Source organism: Corvus kubaryi, unplaced genomic scaffold, assembly GCF_017639235.1.
Source record: "Corvus kubaryi isolate FWS band 111438036 unplaced genomic scaffold, C.kubaryi_AGA036_p1.0 37334, whole genome shotgun sequence".
NCBI classification, from domain to species: Eukaryota; Metazoa; Chordata; class Aves; order Passeriformes; family Corvidae; genus Corvus; species Corvus kubaryi.
Genome location: NW_024581108.1, coordinates 16,575,720 through 16,595,457, shown reverse-complemented (window position 1 = coordinate 16,595,457; position 19,738 = coordinate 16,575,720). Strand labels below are relative to the sequence as shown.

The 19,738-nt window shown below is 50.0% G+C and overlaps 1 protein-coding gene across 6 annotated transcripts in view; it reads right to left on the bottom strand.

The window, feature by feature from the left end:
- RNF220 (ring finger protein 220) overlaps positions 1-19,738 on the bottom strand; it is a 220,673-nt gene that overhangs the window by 59,016 nt on the left and 141,919 nt on the right. For all 6 annotated transcript variants that reach the window (XM_042030529.1, XM_042030533.1, XM_042030532.1 and 3 more), the window contains 2 exons: positions 10,880-10,925; positions 1,433-1,528 (listed from right to left, as the gene is read on the bottom strand). In XM_042030529.1, the coding sequence (XP_041886463.1) occupies positions 1,433-1,528; positions 10,880-10,925 (142 nt within the window). The remainder of the gene's footprint in view (positions 1-1,432; positions 1,529-10,879; positions 10,926-19,738) is intronic.

Below are 19,738 nucleotides of genomic sequence, written 5' to 3'. Positions count from 1 at the left end.
TAAAGCACATTAGAGAGTAGCTGGACTCAGCACATAGAGGGGCTTCTGCTAAGAATATTTGTCTTTGAGTATGACATAATAAAAACGTACAGGGACAGAGGGCTGCAAGGGGCCACCAATTTCACAGAGACTGATGTCTGGCGGAGTGGGAAGGAAGGGGGTTCTCCAACGAAGGGGGCCATGGCAAAAGTCTCTTCCATGCCCTTTTGAAATGAACGTAATTTATTTATTAGTCTTAATAAACAGGCAGGAAAGAGAGCAGGATTACCTGAAACAGGCATTTCTGTATCTTCTGCAAGGTTTTGCTTCTCTTACTTTGCACCAGGTTTTATTGTTCATGGGACGGTAAAGCAGCTATGATGTGACACCAAGTTATAACTCAAAGCCACAAGGGAATATGATCCACAGTTGATAATATAACCAATAAATAAGACAGAGGATGGAATAATGGGCAACAAATGTATGAATCTGCTACTAACTGGACCCATCTCCAGGAAACAAGTTGCAGCTGGGTCTGCTCTGTTAAGAGCCTCAGCACTGGTCGTCAGCCTCCCTCTGCGGGTCCAAACACAGACTTGGTGTGTGCAAAGTGGCTGATGCAGGAAGATGTGAGTCCCTGTCTGACCCTGGGCACAGGGTATGGCTGCAGACCACCACAGGATGGAGGGTGATGGGTGTTTGCCACGCTGGTACAGCCTCAGCCCACCCAGCCTGTCCACACAGCAGGTGGATGCACGCTTGGGTCTGTGCTGATGACCAACATTAATTTATCTGCTGCCTTTCAGAGCCTACTTGAAGCCAGTGGCTGAGTACAGGCTTGCAGCCAAACAGTTTGGATGTGTGTTGAGTTGGAGTCGAGTGTGCCGGCCTGCCCCAAAAATACAGACTTACAACTAGCCAAGCTGTACCTGAGCTGCTGCCCTTTTCTTCATTTCTTGCTCCATCTCCCTCATTACTCATTGCATCACCCAAGTCAAGACCTGCTGCTCCTCTGGGCAGAGAGTGTTTTATAAAACAGGCTGGCATGGCTGTGGGTGGTCCAAATTAACTTCTGTCTTGGGTGGGAGTCATGAGTAAAAAACGTCACTCCTCTGAAAGTTTCTCAATGGCACAGAGTGGGTAAGGACAAACACAGCCATGGAAATAAGACCAAAATGGTGAATATAATGCAACAGAAACCTCTAAAAAGATTTAAAAACATTTTTAAATACCACAGTGGTTCTAGTCAGAGCTGGGAGGACTTTGCAGACAAAAGACCACCTTTGCAGTCCTGTGAGGGGCCAAGCGCTCACGTCCCCATGATGCTGGCAGGAGAACTGGGGCAGTGATGCATAGCCAAGAGCAAGGCTGTCACACAGAGAGAGCTGTGGGCACTGGGGTGAGCTGGCTCTCTGCCTAAGGCTGAGACCAGCAACAGCATCCACCTGCTTACCTGGTATCTGTCTGAGTGATGGATGTCATCTGAGGAGTGGGGTGATGCTGTTGGAGAATCTCCTTCCCGCTTGATTGAGGCCGACAACAAAATTGACTGCAAGAGAAAGGAGAAATTCATGTGAGCGTTGTCAAGCTCTGCCTGTCTCTAAGCTGTCCTCAAAGCCATGGAGAGCATGTGCTGAGCTGCAGGACTGTGCTGGGATGGAATACTGGGCTATGGGACTGGCTCTGCTCTTTCCAAGGGACTTGGCCCCACGAGGGGACCAGGCTGCTGGGTCTAGCAGAGTACAAATGATTCATGCAACAATGTGACAGGCATTTTTACTCCAGGTCTGGTGGCTGGGGCAGAATCAGACCCTGCTGGAAATGATATGTGAGGACCACACCAGAAATTCTCATGATAAGGCACAGGAATGCTGAGGTGGAGCAGTGCTTACATGTCCTCATCCGCCCTTTTTAAGTGCCACTAAATCTCTCAATAGCTTTGTAAACTGCACTAAAGCTCTCAGCACCTCTGCAGTGCAACTACCTCTTCCTTCAGTAATGATGCTATTTATTTTAATAAGTAGCACAGAAAAAAAAAAAAAAGGGCCTTTTAGAAGGTTAAAAAGCTCAGTGATATTTGAGACCTAAGAGATCACTGATAAACTTCAAGTCAATAGTAGGTAAGTCTAAATTCTACACACAGTGAACTCTAGCAGGAAAATTACTATGGGAGTTTGACAGCATCCGAAGAAATGCACACTGAGTTGCAATGGAACTTTATTATTAGAGTACTTTGAGGGAAAAATGCAATTTAAAATTCTGATTTAAATTATAAATTAGCTCAACTAGGCTAAATATAGCCCACTACATTGTGAAAAAATGTACACTGGAAATGCAGCTCTGCAGATGTTTGTTTCTGAGAATCAGCTGGCAAGATTTGACAATAAATGACTGTTTGGAGATGTGTGTGTTTGTGAAGGGAAGTGTAGATATCATCTGAATTGGACAGGTCAAGTGTGGTGACAACATTATTAAAAAGCATAATACCTTGGAGAGAGGCAAGTATTCCAGAAATATTTGCCTCTGGGCTGAAATGAAACGTGAAAAAAATGTGCATTTTTTGGGAAAGATATGAGAAAGTGGAAAAATGACTCAGCATACAAATCGGTTCAGTCAGCAGCAAGCAATCCCCCAGGCTTGGACAGCTCTCCACGAGAACAGCACGGCAGTGCAGCCAGCACGGGCATGGAGGGAAGGAGGCTTGGGGTGGCAGTGGAGGAGGGCAGCTTGGAATACCAAGTTCAGCCCCATGGGTATGAGCTGCCAGCCCATGCCATGAGGGCAAGAGGCATGGCCCAGTGTGCAGTGCAGATCTCTGCCGTAAAGCACAGCTCTACCGGCTGCGGGGAGATGTGATGTCCTGAAAGGGGTCACAGAGGAGTTGCCTGCTGGGGTGCTTGGTTACCTCCTTGGACACAACTGCTTCTGCCACCTGAGGGCTGTGCTGACCACATCTTGGGGCTGGCTTGCTCCTCAGCCCAGCCCAACAGGGATGCCAGGCACTGGGAGGGCCAGTGGGAGCCTGTGGGGCTGGGAGCACCCATCAAGGGCTGCCTCAAGAGCTCAGCCTCCACTTTCCAGGGCACAGACGGGCAGAGCAGGGAGGCTCTCTGGCTTCATGTGTTGGCTGAACCCAGCTGCTAGTGGGCTTTGGTGAACAGCTCATTTATTTCTGGAAAAGCCCTCTGCAGAATTTCTGCAGAGTGCAGACCCCAAGCTCCTGCTGTTGTTTAGTTTCTTTATTTTCTAAATGGAGGATGAGGACCATTTCTGAATAAGCAGGATTGCACATGTCCTATAAAAGAGAGGGATGAGGTTCAAAGTATTCAGTTGTGACTTAGAGTAACAGCCCTGACTGCAGCAGTGTTAATGCTCTAATAAGCCAAGCAACCTGGAGCTGGGAGGGTTAAATCTGTTTTGTCTTCCAGTGTATTCTAGAAAAGGGGAAAAAATACCCATCTCCCCATTCCTTGACGACAGACAGACAAACCCTGCCTGCCTCCAGCTCCCCCCTCAGCTTCTGGTAGCTCTAATCCAATATTATTATGTGAAAAATGGTTGGGCTAGCTATGGAGACAGTAAATTAAACGTTATGTATTAGTTTTTAGCGTGTGGTCCCGGGAAGAACGCCGGCCCCATTTATTCCACAAACCTCCTGAGCACCATGGCAATGACCTCTGGAAAAACGAAGGGCTAAACTAATCCCAAAGATGTCAATCTCGAGGCCTCTTCTACATACACTTGCAGTTTAGATTAATAAACTGTCTATTTTTAAATTGTGTGCAAGCACTTCAATTCTAAATACCTTGCCGGCATGTTAAACACAGCGTTAGAGATGCCAAGTCACACTTCCCCTTCACTCTTAGGAAACTTGACTTCATTTGTTTTTCTCATTTCCCTGCGCTGTGCCACACTTTGCCTCTCGGGCAGCCATGGGGGCAGGCAGGGATGCAGGCTCAGAGGCTAAGGGATTAGAAAAGGCACTCACCATCAGGGTGACTTTCAATCCTGCATTAGGCCAGCCTCTACCATCCCAATTTTGGCCTCTTTTACTCCAGATTGTCATGTTGAAGCTGTTTTCCAATGGCTAAGCAGTGAGGATGCCTGACCACAGCATGCCAAGCCAAGGATTTGCTGTTCCCTGCACCCACTCTGCTCATTTCCACCCAGGTCCTGGCAAGCAGAGAAAGGGCAGTGATACAATTCCCATTCCTCTCTCAACTGGGCTCTGGGAAGATGGCTGTGGAGGGAAAAGGTAGCTTTACATGTGCTTTGCATGCTCATGCTGCATGGCAGACCCAAATTCTGGCATCCCAGCCCAAAAACATGGCACTGAGTGCTCTGTGTGAGACACTCCTGATGGGGAGATGCTCTCTACCATGGGACCAGGTTCTTAAGCAAGGTGGGAACAAGCCTTGATGCTGAGATGTCCCTTTTCCCTTGGGGAAAGGCCACTAATCAGCTCATCCATGCCTAGCTGCCAGTACATCCCAGCTGCCCTTCAGAGTGTGTCTGAGTGAGGATATTTGGGGGAGAGGACTCTCCTCCCTCCCTGGTCTCCCCTCCACAACTCCCACCATCAAAGATGGAGCAAGGGCTGTATGTGAGTGGTGGTGAAGCTTCATATTTCTCCCTCCCCTTTAAATCATCTCTCCATTGGGTAAAGGCACTCTCTGTGGAGGTTATAAACCCTGAGAGGATCAGACTGAGCATTACACCTGGGGCAAGCTAAATAAAAAAAGGTCACCGGCGCTTTTTAAACATGGACAAAAAAGCAGTAAAATGTGTTTGGAAAAAAAAATCTGGCATTAAATCATGACTTTTTGCCTGCCTTGCCTCATTAAAAGTGGCCTTTTGGAAGGTAAAATTATCATTGTAAGTGATAAGATCTTTAAGAAAATAATTCACGGCTTCTTCACCCTTTAATATGATAGCCGCCACCGGCTAATTTTTTTCTTAATGGCAACGAGGCCATCAATCTTGTCCAAGCCCTGCACTCCCTCCTTCCTCCTGCCCCTCCTGCCATGCTGGGCAGCCATGGCCCTGCTCCGTGATTCCTTCCTGCCCCTTGGAGCCCAGCCGTGCCGTGCCAAGGAGAAGAGACGTGTCTGGATGCATGGCTTTCCCCGCTTGTGTCCACAGATCCCGAGGGCACATAAGCCTTGCTCATGCTGCAAGGCTCACGCCGGTTGCTCCCGACACGTTCCATGGACCCTGCAACCCTGCAGAGATGAGCTGGGAATGTTTCAGCAGCTCACCGAAACCAGGAGCAACACCTGGTTTACGTGTACAAATACAGGGGCAGGTTTGGTATGAATCAAACGTGCATGCTGCAGCCTGCGTGCCAGCTGCTGCGATCCCAGGCCATCGATCCCCAGACCTGCTCCTCCCTCCTCGGGTGGAGGAGCCGTAGGCAGCGCTGAGGCAATGTCGGCAAGGACACCCGTGCCAACTCGCCGCCGGCTCCTGACCCGCAGGCGCGCCAGGCGTGGGCCCGGGGCAGCTCGAGGGGAGGGGACGGGTGTCAGGGTGCAGCCGCCAGCCCGAGGAAATGGATGGAAATTGCCGGCACACGCCGCCCCCAGCCCGAAGAGCGGCCTCTCGCCGGCAGCCGGGGCAGGTGTCAGCGTGGGGACAGCCCAGCCGGTGGCTCTGACATTCTGCTGCCTCTCAAGGCCAGTCATTTGAGAGTATTAAAGTGCTGGACTCCTGCTTTCTGAGAGCCCTGGAAAAACATAAGGAGTCTATTTTTCTTAAACAATCCATCACAGCTGCTGTCAGCAGAACAAATACCCTAACCCTGCTTTTTTTTATCTATCTTTTAAAATTTTATCTTTTTTTTTTTTTTTTTGGCACAAAGTGTTCCCTGCTTGATGCATTCAGCCTTAACTCTGCCGTCTAAATAGGTACTTATCACTTAACATGGAGGTGATGGCTTGACATGTTTTCTGTCTCCTGCCCTCCCCTCCACGGTAGGGAAGACGTCAAAGTGTTGCTAATAGCTGTTATCACTTGGGAACTGTAACCCGAAAGCAATGAGTGATACCAGGCCTTGCTGTGATTTTCCCCCTTAACTCTGCTAGCCATTTTTGTTATTGCTGGAGGATCCCCGACACAAAGATGCTACTGTTAGAGCTGAGTTTCCTAGAAGCTTTTGGAGGGTTCACATTTGCTCTTCGGAAAAGTTAGAGGTAAAATTATCTAGTGGCTTTTAGCTGGCAGAGATAAAAGTAGGATGGAGCTGGGGATGAAAGGCTTAAATGTGAGAAGGGTGTGAACAGAAATAATGGTATCAGCAGCTTCTGGTCTTCGCTGAAAATTTCCAGTGGTTCACAAACAGAATAAGCTTACAGAAGTGTGAGCTACTAATTCATTTCTGCATGTTACAGTGACACCTGGGACTGTAATGAAGCTCTGTGTCCTCCTGGAAGAGACACCAGCTACATAGTGGGAAAAGGGGCACCTTCCAGCAGAACTGCCCATCAGCACTCTGGAGATGGAAGGGGAAAGAGGTCTGGCCCAGGTCTGCCCCTCTCTGCTCCTTCTGCCAAATGCAGTGGTTTCCCCTGGTCTAACGGGAGGGTACAGCTGTTTGGCCCAAGGGGAGTGAGGGGCTTTATTTGGTCATGGGGTAATTTGTTTTATGGAATAAAACCTGGCAGATACTTGGTTTTGGAGTGACTCTGGTATTCATCACCCCAAACTGCAGGAAGCACAGCCAGCTAACACTCATCCTGCATAATTTCCTCTCCTGCACATATCTGTGGGCTGTTCTCACGTCCCCAGCTTGGCCATAGCTTTGCTGCAATACCCAGATTAAGCTTTTTAATCTTTCCTTGTAAATCACAGTTACAGAGGGAGGGGGCACAGATATAGTAAAAGACTTTTCCAACCTCCCAGTCTGTCAGTGACACAAGAGAAGGAGTTAAAACCCCAGGGCCCAGACACCAGTCCCCTGTTCCTACCACCAGACATGATATGGAGAAGTTAAATGATTGTGCTAGAAATTTCATCTCAAGTGAGGCAGCTGGGAAGGGCTTAATACAGACATTCTGTCAAGGTTTAAGGCTCCAAATCTTGCTTGCTTCGAAGCTCTTTTTCCTTGGAGGGCTTTAGTGGTCAAATTTCCCACTAGATGTTGTAATTCTCTCTCAAACTGCTCGGTGAAGCTGTAAAATCACAGGGGTGGGTGGGGGAAGCAAAGAGCTCTAGCACTGTGGCTTGGTTTCCAGCTCTGCCGGAGGTCTGGGAGAAGTGTGCTGGCTGCCTTCCTGCGAGCACCCTCTGTGGAGCTGGTGCACACCTAAACAAACCAGCTGCAGGCATCTGCTGGATGCGTGGGATGGATTTTGCTCGTGGCCACTCACGTCAGTGTTTGTTTGCAGCAAGAGCCAGAGCATGGCCAGGACACAATTTGCAGCCATGTATTAGGAAGCAGCAGTGGAAACTGAATGCTGAACCCACCACAAGAGCTGGGATGCTTCATGGATCCTAGTCTGTTCCCCTTCAGTGATCAGTACCAGCTCTTCCACAGGGGATATAAGTTTACCTGTTAGGTGACAAGTAACGGTCTGCAGCTGATACCCTGATATATGGGCAGTACTGAAGTGCTCTTAGGTAGCAATGAGGACCCGGGAATGCTGACTCTCCAGTTACCACCAGCTGCTCAAGGAAGAGTGGGAACAGTTGGATTTACACCTCGCCAATATGGGTTCAACCCAGTGTGTGCTCCTCTCCTGCCTTGCAAGAGGCAGCCAAGGCAAGGGGAGAGCATGAAGTCCAGGAACGATACTCAAGGGGAACTCGTGCTGCTGACAGCTACGTACAGACTCCTGGGCAGCCAAGCAGAGTCTATGGTGCTCTCCATATGCCTCTGCGAGACATTCCTGCTGCCTGCTCTGCCCGAGACCCAACCTCTGGCCATGCTGGGGAGAGCTGCAGGGAAGCTCTGGGCTCACAGAGGTCTGGGACATGGCTGGCTTGGACAGACCTTCAGAAAGGGACCTTCTGAGTGACAATCTGCTTGTCCAAGTGCCTTGTCCACACCGGTGTATCACCATCGATTAGGCTTGGTCTCTAATGGCAGATGAGGATCCTGAAAGCTGGAGATCTGTGGTGTTCAACACTGCCTTTGAGCTGCCTTTGCAGAGAGGGAGCCCAGGCACCAGGCAGTGGTGCTGGCTGGAGCCCCAGCTCACAGCCCTTGCTTGGCCATCACTGCCTCAGTCAGCTCTGATAATAGAAGAACCTGATACAATAATCCTGCATTCATCACATCCCATGTTGAGTGATTGGATTTTCTTTGACATATTGCCATGAAAATTGACCCAGTGCAGTGAGTGACAGTTCTTCAGGGGCAGGGGAGCAGTGAGTGAGGAATATGCATTTACATCTGGGCTTTTATTGCCCAGAGAGACATTTGCTGGGGCAACTGTGGGGATGGGGTGGGAGCCAAGCCAGGACACAGATCATGGGAAGATTAAATCCCCTGTCCCAGTTGCACCCCAGGAAGAGCCTCAGGCCAGCACAGAAGTGGCAATGGTAGTGATGCTATAGGCAAAGGTCCTAAATGAGTCCTAAAGTGGAGTCAAAGCCACTGGTGACCACAGAAGTAACTACCAGCCTGCACCCATCCCAGTTCCTATGTCCCTGAGTGAAACCAGCTTGCCCCTGTTCATTTTGCCATTGGATTCTCCTGAAGGATGGTGAGGTGCAGCCCCTTCTCCCTTGCTGGCCTTTTTGTTGGCACCCTGAGAAGGACTGGCGAGGAAACATTGCAGCAGTCTCCTTCCACCAGTTCCCGGAGTGGGAAGTGGGACATGGTACAGGTCTTCCCTGGAGGTGCTTGCCAAACCTCCAGTGATGCCTGGGTGCCTGGACATGGACTGCACGCCCACTCTGGGGGTCTGTCCCCCATCCCTCTGCCTGGGACCATATCAGAGGGACTTCACATCCTGATGGGCTATTCACACCCCATATTGCAAACATGCAGTGGGCACAAAGGAAAAGAGCAGCCTTCATCTCCCCACCACCCTCCTCCTCAATCCCACCTGGTTACAAAGAGGCCTTTAATACCAAGCTCAGGTGAAGGTGACAGCACTGTGCCTTCCCATGCCACACAGGACTTGTCTCCCAGCAAAAGCCACCTAGAAATAATGAATCCTCCTGGGCTGAGAAGCTTTCAAGCTCTCTGAGAAGGGAATGAAAGATTTCCTGATTTTACCCTCTCCCTCCCTGCTCTCCTGGCTTCTTGAAGTTAATGTTCTTAGTCCCAGACGTGACGGGCAAAGGGAAAAGATCCATGTGGTGACAGGGGACGATTGATCTCTTTTACATAGAACGATACTCCAGTCCCAGTTTAATCCCCTCGCTCAAGGCAAATGGGATTCTTTGTCAATGGAAACTTCAAAAGCCTGGCCCTGCCGTGAGATGGACCTTCTTCTTTATCTGGTCTCTGTCAGTCACTCACTGTGTTTGCCTCCAAACAGCTAATCTGTCTTCCTAGCTGTCCTTCTCCCTCACAGGCAATGTGTTTGGGGCCGTTGAGTTATCTACACTGAGTCCTGATGAGGAGGGAATGGGAAGATTGCAGAGTCCAGATGCTTTCATTTTGCTGGTGTCCTTTCCAGCTCCTTCAAGACATCCCAAGGCAGCCTCACACTCTGTGGATTATCAGCAGTGGGTGGGTTTGGGGATTTCTCTGTTCTCTGCTTGTTTTTTCACAGGAGAATTAGTCAGGTCTCCACTTTCCTCCTAATCTCCCTGGGACAGGGCACAGGAGCAAAGTATAGTCATGCAGGGGTCAAAGGTGTGGAGCACTATGGAGGATCACTGCAATTTCTATTTTCCCTTGAAAGGTTTGGGAAATTGTTGGGGTTATTTGGAAGTCATCCCTACCTGCCAGGAACTCAGGTCAGCACAGTGGCTCCCAGGCCTCTCCCTTGGTGGGGCAGACAAGGTGTTGATGTACTTGGCAAGACACCCAGCCCCAAGGAGAAAATCTAGAGCTGAAATGTCAGTCTTTGTTTCTGACATCACATGCCAAAAAAATCACCATAAGCTTCCAGAAAAACCAAGGGGGAATGAGACTGGAAAATAATTCTGATGAGATGTGATGTTAATTCCTGTGAGAGATGCGGTGCACTAGTCTGGAAGCCAGGAGCCTCCCTCGCTTGGACTGTGTCACCAGAAGTACAGGAGAACCTGGACCACTTGCCTTTGCCCACCTTGGGGAGCCCAGCATGGTTTTCAGAGGCGATGCCCTGCAGTGCTTCCTGCCACCTGCTCGCCTGCCCAAGCTCTGGTCTTTCCCACCCCTGTGCCACATGAAGTCCAACGAATCAGCAGCAAATCAGTAAATGATGCCCTCTGCAGTGATGCCATGATGCTCTCTGAGTTTTGTATTTCTGCATTCTGAGCCAAAGGGGTGTGGGTGGCTCCTGGGGAGGGGGTCCCTCTCAGGGACCCTGAGATGGGGTCTTCAGTGATTTGGGCTGCGCCTTGGGTGTGCTTCACTCCCTTGAGGCAGGCCCACTCTCCCCTTCCAAAGCTGGCATATGGCTCTGGCTCCAGGAACTCCCACACTTGATTTCCCAGGCTCAGGCTGTGTGTGATCAGCTTTCATTAGCTGTCATTAGACACAATCTGGAGTCCCAGAGCCCAGCAGCTCCGCCGTTCCTCGGCTGCATGAGGAATGCAGAGCCCTGTGCAGGCACTTGGCTGCTCCAGCCCAGCAGCTGAGTGGGGACAGCAGCTTTCCCCAGTGTCGCTGGCCCCCAAAGTGTGGCCGCCTTCCTGGGAGACATCAGGTAGCAGGACAGGGAGCAGGCTGGGAAGGTCACGGGGTGTAAAGAGCATCCCTTGGGGGGCAGGGGAAATATACTGAGTTGTGCTAACTTACCTTGGGGGTGCCTGCTGCCATGGCATCCTTCAGGATGGAGCTCTTGCTGCCAAGAGAGAAGAGAATGGGGTCAGTCACAAAACTGGCAGACAAGGAGAGGAGTGCTTTGAGAGATCTTATAAGGTCAAATAGCAAAGCACATCGTTCCTCTTCCCTGGGCCGAGAGCCTCCTCACCCTGACTGGAGGGGCATGGGAAGGAGGGCACTGCCAACTATTTTTCCAGCTGTAACAAAATGGTCATATGAGTGGAAGTCTCCAAACCCAGCCACATGAGTCAAACACTGACTCTCCTCCTGCCTGGGGCTTGCACAGCTCCTCTCCCAGCACCAGGAAAAAGCAGAGCGCAAGTCTGCAGGGGGATAGGGAAGAAAGCCAGGGAGAGGGGAGCAGAGGTGGTGAGCCCCTTGAAGGGTCAGGCACAATGAAAAAAAGGAGAATAGGAAAGAGAAGGAGATTAAATCGGTATAAGAGCAAGGGAAAAAAGATCTCCTCAGCTGCAGGCACACTGGGGAAGCAGCAGCTCTGCTGGAGGCTGGAGTGATTTGTTAATTCAGCTTGTTCCCCATTTAGCAGGGAAGGAGGTCCCTACCCGGTGCTCCTCCTCTCCTGCCCCCGCCAGCGGGAGATGCTATAGATTTAATAACACCTTCCCCCCTCCAGACAGGTTAAACTTGAAACAATTACATATCAAAGCCAACATGGCGGGGAGGCCTGCACTGTAATTTTTTGGTTATTAAAGTAATCTCTCTCATGTAAATTCTCCTGCTAACATGCTGCAAACAGCATTAGGAAATAAATTATTTCCCCATGATTCGATTTGTCAATGCAAAGCACCTGCAGCAGGCAAAAGGCTCTTGAAATATGTTGCCAAGCCCAGTGCCTGTGCTTGTAAGAACACGCTGGTGGGGTGGCTGGCTCCCAGCTCCCCATAGCCCCAGGGAGATGATGGATGGGTGGGTGGTGGAGGGGGGAGGTTAGTGGGAGGAGGCGGGGGCTGGGGAAAGGGGGGGAATGGAATTGTGTTTAATAACAAAATTTGTATGCAAGCCTGCATCCCAGGCTAAGGATGAGTGATCGGCAGCCAGAAAGTATTAAAAAGCCTCGCTAAACAGATGCTGACAATAGAACAAGACATATCAAATCAGATCTACTTCAGAAACATTAATATACACACACACACGCTCGCCCGCGCGCGCGCACCCGGCTCCGCACACCCGCGCTCCTTTCTTCTCAATCACAGCAATATGGGAGACATCAATAAATTTTTATGAGACTTTTAGAAGATCAACACAGTACTAGATGTGACAAAAAAGCAATGTGCCTGTCATGTTCGCTTTGTCGGGGACACTTTAGCCCCAGATGCCGAGCTGCAGTGCCAGCAGGGAAAAATTGAATTTGGCTGGCTTTAATCTGCCTTGATTTGGCAGATGGCTGGGTGTTATGAAATGAGCAGGGATGAAGGAAGGTGTTTTCTCCTGGGGCTATGGCCCCCCTCCTCTCCCAGTGCCACTGCCTTTTGCCCCCCGCCCTGAAACGGTGGAAACACACAGTTATCCACTGCCATCAGGTCACTCCAAATGCCACAGCTCTGCTTCCAGCTACAGTTCCTGGGGACCACGGGTGGATGGGCTGGGGTGTCACCTCCTACACAGCCCCACTTCCCTGAGGGGATGTGCTGTGGGATGCTCACCAAGGGTACAGGATGTCCCCTGTGTCCTGTCCCCCAGCTCTGCTCTCTACCCTCAGGAGGTGTCACAGAACAGAATTAGTCCCTGCTGCCCACTGAGACACAGCCCTGGCACCACCTCAAGCTGTGCAAGAACAAGCATGATGGGAAAGATTTGCATCCCCTCTCCACCTCCAGCAGTACCCTGAATTTTTCAATCACATGAAGTGTGAAACAAATTTTTTACCTTTTATAAACCAAATGCCTTGTTAAAAAAACAAACCCATTTCCTCCCTTTTCTTGTTAAAGGTGTTTAAAATTATTCCTTTTCAAGGGAAAGAGGAAGAACATAATTAATTCCTCCTAGAAGTGGTGTTAGGGCCAGGAAGCTGAAGTTTTCAGAATGGTCAGCCAAAAGATCAAGCCTCTGCTGTTGGGACCGATAAGGAATGGGACCGGTTTAGGTAACTTGGCAAACTTATTTTATTCTTCATCTGGAGGATTATTAATACCCACCCCCTTTCTTACTATGTAGCTCTACTCTATTGCTAGTAAGAGTTTGCAATTTGTTTTTATTTAGATCCAGAGATGGGTTAGGAATGGGCACAAGCCCAGGTCATCCAAGCACCCAGACCCTGCAATTTAAGGGTGCTTTTCTCCATCCCATGAAAGAGCCCCCAAAGTACAAGGGCTGCAGCCCCCTGCACATCTTAAGGATGCTGGCAGCGGGCTCAGGATCGAAAGGCTGTCAGCAAACAGAAACCTTCCCCTCCATAAACACTGCAGACAAATTAAAAATGGTAAAAGGGAAATCAAGACCTTTAAAGTTCAAACACTTTTCGGTGCCTTTTAAAGTTTTTTTGCTCTAGGCCCTTGCAGACAGCACAATCTTCGGAGACCTTGGGATTCTCTTTAATCACCCAGCCAGGCTGCAGTGGTCTGAAATGATTACACATTTACATAGTAATAACCCCAACACTCCCCACATTATTTCATGGCTAGCATATTTCCACTCAGCGAGTGATCCATGTGTTTTAAATTATAACCTGTACATAGGAAATTAGTTACTAAGTACGATATTCACGGGCTCATCTGACACTTCTAATTAAGGTGATTTACACAGAATTATCTTATGAAATAAAAAAATGGTGTTTTGCTAGCTAATAAAATATAATTACTACCCGCTTTTCTAAGTTACAGTTAGTTTTAATCTATTTGGGGAATTGTTTATCTAGTTCATTACAGCAAAACAACTTCTTTCCCTTTTAGGCAACCCCCCCAAAGCACCAAAGAAGAGCAAGGAACACCCTGGGAAGACCCAGTGATTTTTCCTTCTCTCTCTCCTGAAGACTTTGCCTTTCCAAGCAAGACAGGGCTGCTTCCACACTGGCTCCCTTTCTTGGGGCTGAGACACCAATTCTGTCTGTGCATTCATGTATCCCCATGTGTTTGGATGCCCCCCATGGGGACAAAATAAGGCCCCTGCTCTGGTGCTGGGAGACAGCTCTGCCCAGTGCTACAGCTGCATCACCTGTTAACGGGAGCAGCACAGCCAGATCCCCACGTGCTCCAGGATGCTTGCTGGGGACACACTGCTCCTCTATATTAGGGACCATCAGCTTTAAGAGGAGCATTTCCTCTCAGCAGAGCACTTCACAATGAAAGCAGGATTCAGGCTATACCAGAGACATGCAGATGTCCTTTAATGCTAGGTGCACATTTGGTTAGGAGCATCCCCAGGTGTAAATGGGAATCCCCTGGCATGTCCCTGAGCGAGCCTCAAGGGGCTGTTCAGGCCCAGTGCTTCTGTCATGATTTCCCAAAGGGCAGCTCAGCAAGCCAAGCATGTGCCCTCCTTACCCACAGTCTTGGGGTTTCCTCTACCCCTGCCATGGTTGCTATTACACACAATGACCTTCAAGCTATTTACTTTGTTATGGTCCTGCCTTTTGGGGTGTGCTTGCCATAGGAAATAAAAAGGCAATACACAAGGAGTGGTCCCTTATCACCCCCATGAATGTAGGCTGCTGCTTCTTCCCACAAGGAAAAATCAGGTCATTAGCTGAAGGTTTGAAGTTCCTGGAGCTTGAGCACCTACAGTTGTTTCTGCTTATCCCTGAAGGACACTGAACCAGTAAGGAGCAGGTAAAAGGGCTGCTTCCATGCAGCTGGAGTCTTCCAGCTCTGCCATTCTTCTGCGGAATCCCTTCTCAGCAGCCCCCTGTTTGACAGGCACCAACCTGTTCAGCTCCCACATGAGATCCTGCAAAACCAAAAGATTTCTACAGGCTGCAGCCAGTGGATATATTTTGTAAAAAAACCCCAAACAACTGGAAACAATTTATTTTTAGCTGCAGGACTTGTGACTTGAACATGCAGCCTTGGGATGCGAGCCCCGGGAGCAGAGAAAGCCTCCAGCAGAGCCGTGTGGATGGCAACGCCAGCTGTAAGGGAACAGTCTCTGGATAGAGACGGAATTGGATTTTTGTGAATGCCAGTTTAAATAAGTGGAAGCATCACTTGATGCTTAAATAAGGAAATGGGAGTTTGATTTTACACCTAGCTGCAGGTGACAGCCCCCAGCATGGCCAAGTGAGATCTGTGCCATCACAGGAAGCACACTGGGATTTTTAACCTGCTGTGGCTCCCCCAGTGGCACCTGCATCCCATGATAAGGGAAAAGGGCTGAGTAATGGTAAAAAATTGCCAAAGAGGCTGCAGTCAGTCACGGATAGAAATGTTCTACACCTACAGTGCCAGATGTGCTTCCCACATGCCCCCCCAGTCAATATTTGTGAGACCTCAGTGTCCAACAGTCAGTTGTGACAAATCTGACCCACAGGGCAGTCACCCACCTCCCCCAAAGAGATGAAATGCAGCAGAATCATAAAACACTGTGGCATGATCTGACCACGCCGAAATCCCCTATTTGCTCTGTCCTATTCACATCCCCAATTCTTTCTGCCCTGCTGGGTTTTCCTTTAGCAACCTCTGGTACCCCACATCCCTGTTCAGAGCGGATAACAGATTTCTGGGGTGAGGATGAGTGGAGGGCCGAGCAGGAGACTGTGGCTAGCTTCATTTCTCTCCCACTATTTGAAAAGGAGGTGGCTGGAAAAAATAAAAAGGAAAATTGGAGGGAAAGGTCATGCATTAGATTGATTTGGGGGGCTCTTTGCTACCATGGCTATAATGACTGTTTAATTATTCCCAGCTCACGTGGCAGTTCAGAAGAGGCTCTGCAGAAGACATGCATTGCTCCAGGGCAAATAACTGACCGGAGATTTATTTCTCACCCTTGGGTTTCCACACACTCCTTCCCAGGCCTCCCACTCTCCGAGAGTCAGCAGCAGAGGAGGGCTTTGCCCTCCAGAGTTCCAAGCCTCAGCCTTCAAATCCCTGCCCTGGAGTCAGGGAATGGACTGTAGGTACCACAGGTCTGAAGGCAATTTAAGGAGTGTTCATAACCCTTTTGGGGCACTGCATGAGCAAGGGAAAACAGGACCCACAGGTTTTTCATTTGCTGTGCTACCCTGGAAGTTCTGACCCATGAGAGGTGCTTCTCACCTACGGATTATGGACAACAGCTTCTGCCTTCCCTGTGGTCTGCCATGGAGGAGAGGAACGGGGCATCTCTAAGCAGGGCAGGCAGCTGCCTGGCTTGTGCTCTCTCTGCTGGAAAAGCCGTGGGTGAAGGGTCCAGGCTGCTGTCATTGCCACCCTCTAAATGCACAGGAGGAAGCTGAAGGGTTTCTCTTCCCTTTCTGTCCATGATTAATCTGCCACAGTGAGGGGCAGGGACACAAATCAGAGGAGGGATGAAAGAGGATAAATCCATGGTATCAGCAGCACCACATTGGCTAGATAATAAACAGACTCCTCTCCTCATAAATTTCTCTCCATTCCCCCATGTTTCCCCGCCATCAGCACTGGCAAACCTGGAGCTGGACTGCTCCTGGCCTTTCTCGTGTCCTGGCTGGTGGGAAGAGCTGTGGCTCTGCTAGGGAACCTGGGACCCTCCACCTGGGCTGGCATCCTTCACTCCCTCCACAGGCTGGGGTGCAGCAGGAGCAGCAGGATAGGACAGTGGAGCCCCATCTAAGCTCGTTGGGCTTTAGATGATGCATGGGACACCTGAGCCGACTGTGGCGAGGTGATCCATACCAGCACATGGAGTGGGTGGGAGAATCACCAGAGACACAAAGCATGCTCCCATTTACTTGGTATTTCCACTGTCTCCGTTCCCCAGGGTGGCTTCTTCTCACTGCCTCAACACCACACTGTGTCCTCAGTCCTCATTTTGGCAGCAGCCAGCTCACTCACTTCTCCACACCCCACCCAGGGATGTGACCCTGTTAGCTGCCTTGTGGTGGCAGGTGGTCCTGGCCTTGCCCGGGAATCACCAAAAAGCTGACACTTCCAGACAAGTTTAATTTAAATCTGACAGTAGTCAAACTGCTGGAGAAAGCTTCAGGCGATACCACCCAGCTGGAGATGCATCTGTGCCTGAAACTGGACACCCCTGACTCCAGGGCTGAGATTCCATGCTGAACACCTCTGCCGTGGGCAGCATGGGATGCCCCACTGCTGCTGTGGGGCAGGACTCGCTCCCCAAGGGAATCAGGCCAGAACAAGATGCGAACAACCCGTTCTGTGTCCCTAGAGCAGCTCTCAAACACCAGCCTGTCCCCGCAGCCTGGTTTTGCTGGTGAGCACTGGCTGCAGGACAAGCATGGAGGACTCACACCCAGGAGGAGCACGGAGGAGACATCACAGGCAATTAACTGCTCGATTGAACACCTTGGGGGATGCCAGAGCCCTTTGGGAAAGCCCCTGGGAGCACTGGGAGGGCACAGCCAGGGAGAGGGTGCTGCAGGAGAAGTACCGAGTCCCACCTGCAAAGCACGCTCAGGCACTTAATAGTACCTGTCCCCAGCATCTCCCCAGGCTGGATTTATGCCTTGAGGGGTCACCTCTGGCGAGACTCTAATAACACGACTTTATTAGCTTTCTTGTTCCTTCTTTAAGATACAGTAGCAAGGGGGGAGGAGGGCAGCAGCACCTCGGGAAAGAGCGGGGGTCGTACGGATAGGAAGCAGCTGCCCTCGCGATTCCCCTTCTCGGTGACAAGGGGGAGAGGGAGAAAAATGATGCTCCCTCGAAATTTATCATGCACCCAATTACAATGTTAATTGGCAAGTCCCAGAAATCAATTAATTCGCAAATTTTTTTCAATTAAAAATTAAGATAAATCATAAAACGTTATTAAGCAAAGGCCAAACTCCATGAACTTTTTTTTTTGTAGGCATCTGGGTTTTTTTTTAATTTAAATAAAAAAAAGAGCTGTGTTGCCAAAGCCCGATGCCCTTGAGTGCCTTTGCTGAAGCACAGGGGGCTGTCATCAGCAGGACTGGGCTGAAGACAGATAAAAAAATATCGACCAGTCGGACACACTGCTTCTGCTTTATTGATCAGGCGGGAATTTAACTTGCTGTGCATATCCACCGTGTCAGCAAGGGCCACGGGCGAAATTAAAAGTACTTGGCTTGGAGATGTCGCCTCGATACCGGGGGGTGGGGAGAGATGGAGGGAGGGGGAAGAAGAGGGGGAGAAAGGGAAGAAAAGAAAAGAAGAGGGTGGAAAAAAAAAGAGGGAAAAAGAAGGAAGAAAAGAGACAGGAATAAGTTGAGGAGAAGGAGGTTGCAATGCCTGCTTGCAATCTCACTTGTTGGTCAGGGCTCTTTCCCTTCTCTGGAGAGCCCGCAGGTGTCTACTGCATGCAAGGAAGGGAATCATGTATTCCAACAGAGCTTGGAAAAAACCCTTCTCACTCTAACCTCTCTCATCAAGAGGCTGGGGGACCTGCAGCATTTGCTGCACAAGAAGTCTGGGGAAGTACCTGGTCATCAAGTTAAAGTCCCCAGGCATAAATCAAGGAGACCTGAGGTGAGAGCCATGACCCTGATGTGACACATGACAACAGAGCTAATTTGGGTTTTACACACTCTGTTTATCCTGCTGGGCCTGGCAGCACGGCCACTCACCCTTCCCACAGCAGCTGTCCATGCTGGCCCTGGAGGGTCTCCTCCAAAGGTTCTTTGGGACAACACAGCGCTCGGCAGATCCTACAGAAATGAAGCAAACACTTCCCTGGGGCAGTGCAAGCAGCAGCTGTATTTAAACAGAGGGTTCCCTGAGCAGGAGAGGGCTGTGAGCCACATCTCATAACTTGCTCTGGGTCCTTATCGTGACCAGGAGCAACAGACCAAGCCCCTGTCATTTGGGCACACAGGGACCACAAGGATGATGTGCTTGCCCACCTGTCCACTAGCAGGAGTTTCCAATGCAGACTCTGGGGGGTTAGCACGGGATGACTTTAATCAGAAAGACCACAAAACACTGGGAAAGCAACCTGTGAAAGATGTGAAAAGCAGGATGCATCTCCAGAGGTCTGAAGACATCTCTCAAGAACAACTTGCCTTGTGACCAGTTTATCTCCCAAGGTCCCACAGCCTTCATGTTTTAGCTATATTGCCAGTTTCCTCCTCATTCCTTATCCCACTGAGCCCAGAGCTGCCTCTGTCCCCTGAGAGGAGCTACTGCTGTGCCTCTCTGCATAAAGAAACCTGGAGCTGAAGCTCCTCACAGCAGGGTGGGGATGCTCTCTGCAGTGCCAGGAACTGAGGAAGCACTTTCTGCTTCTGCCCTGGCTGCGAAAGAAAGGAGGATTGAGAACAGTGAGAGGAAAAGAGCATGTGTGCAAACAAGGGAGAGGAAGCTTCAGAGCTTCCAAAGGAAGATTTAAGCCTGGGCAGAGGTGCACTGAATGCTGCTACAGGAGCTGGAGCACCATAGTCCTGTGGTTGGCTCCTTTCCTCTGACATGAATCAAAGCTGGCTCCAAAAGTCAAGCTAAATCCCCCATCTGGGCACTTCACCTGCTTTGACACGGGCCTTCCCACGGCATCTTACTCTGCCCTCCTTTGCCTGACACTATTTGGTTCTTTGTGACAGCATCTTTGAGGTCACAGAAAACAGCCTGCAGCACTTTCCATTTGCACCAAGGTGCAAGACCCTGGTGCCCTCTGTGCTCCGGGAAATGCTTCGTAATCACAGAAGCAGAAGAGAAATTATTCCTGGACACACAGGAAGGTCATTAGGGGAAATCAGTAGCTCCTGAGATGCTGGATGTG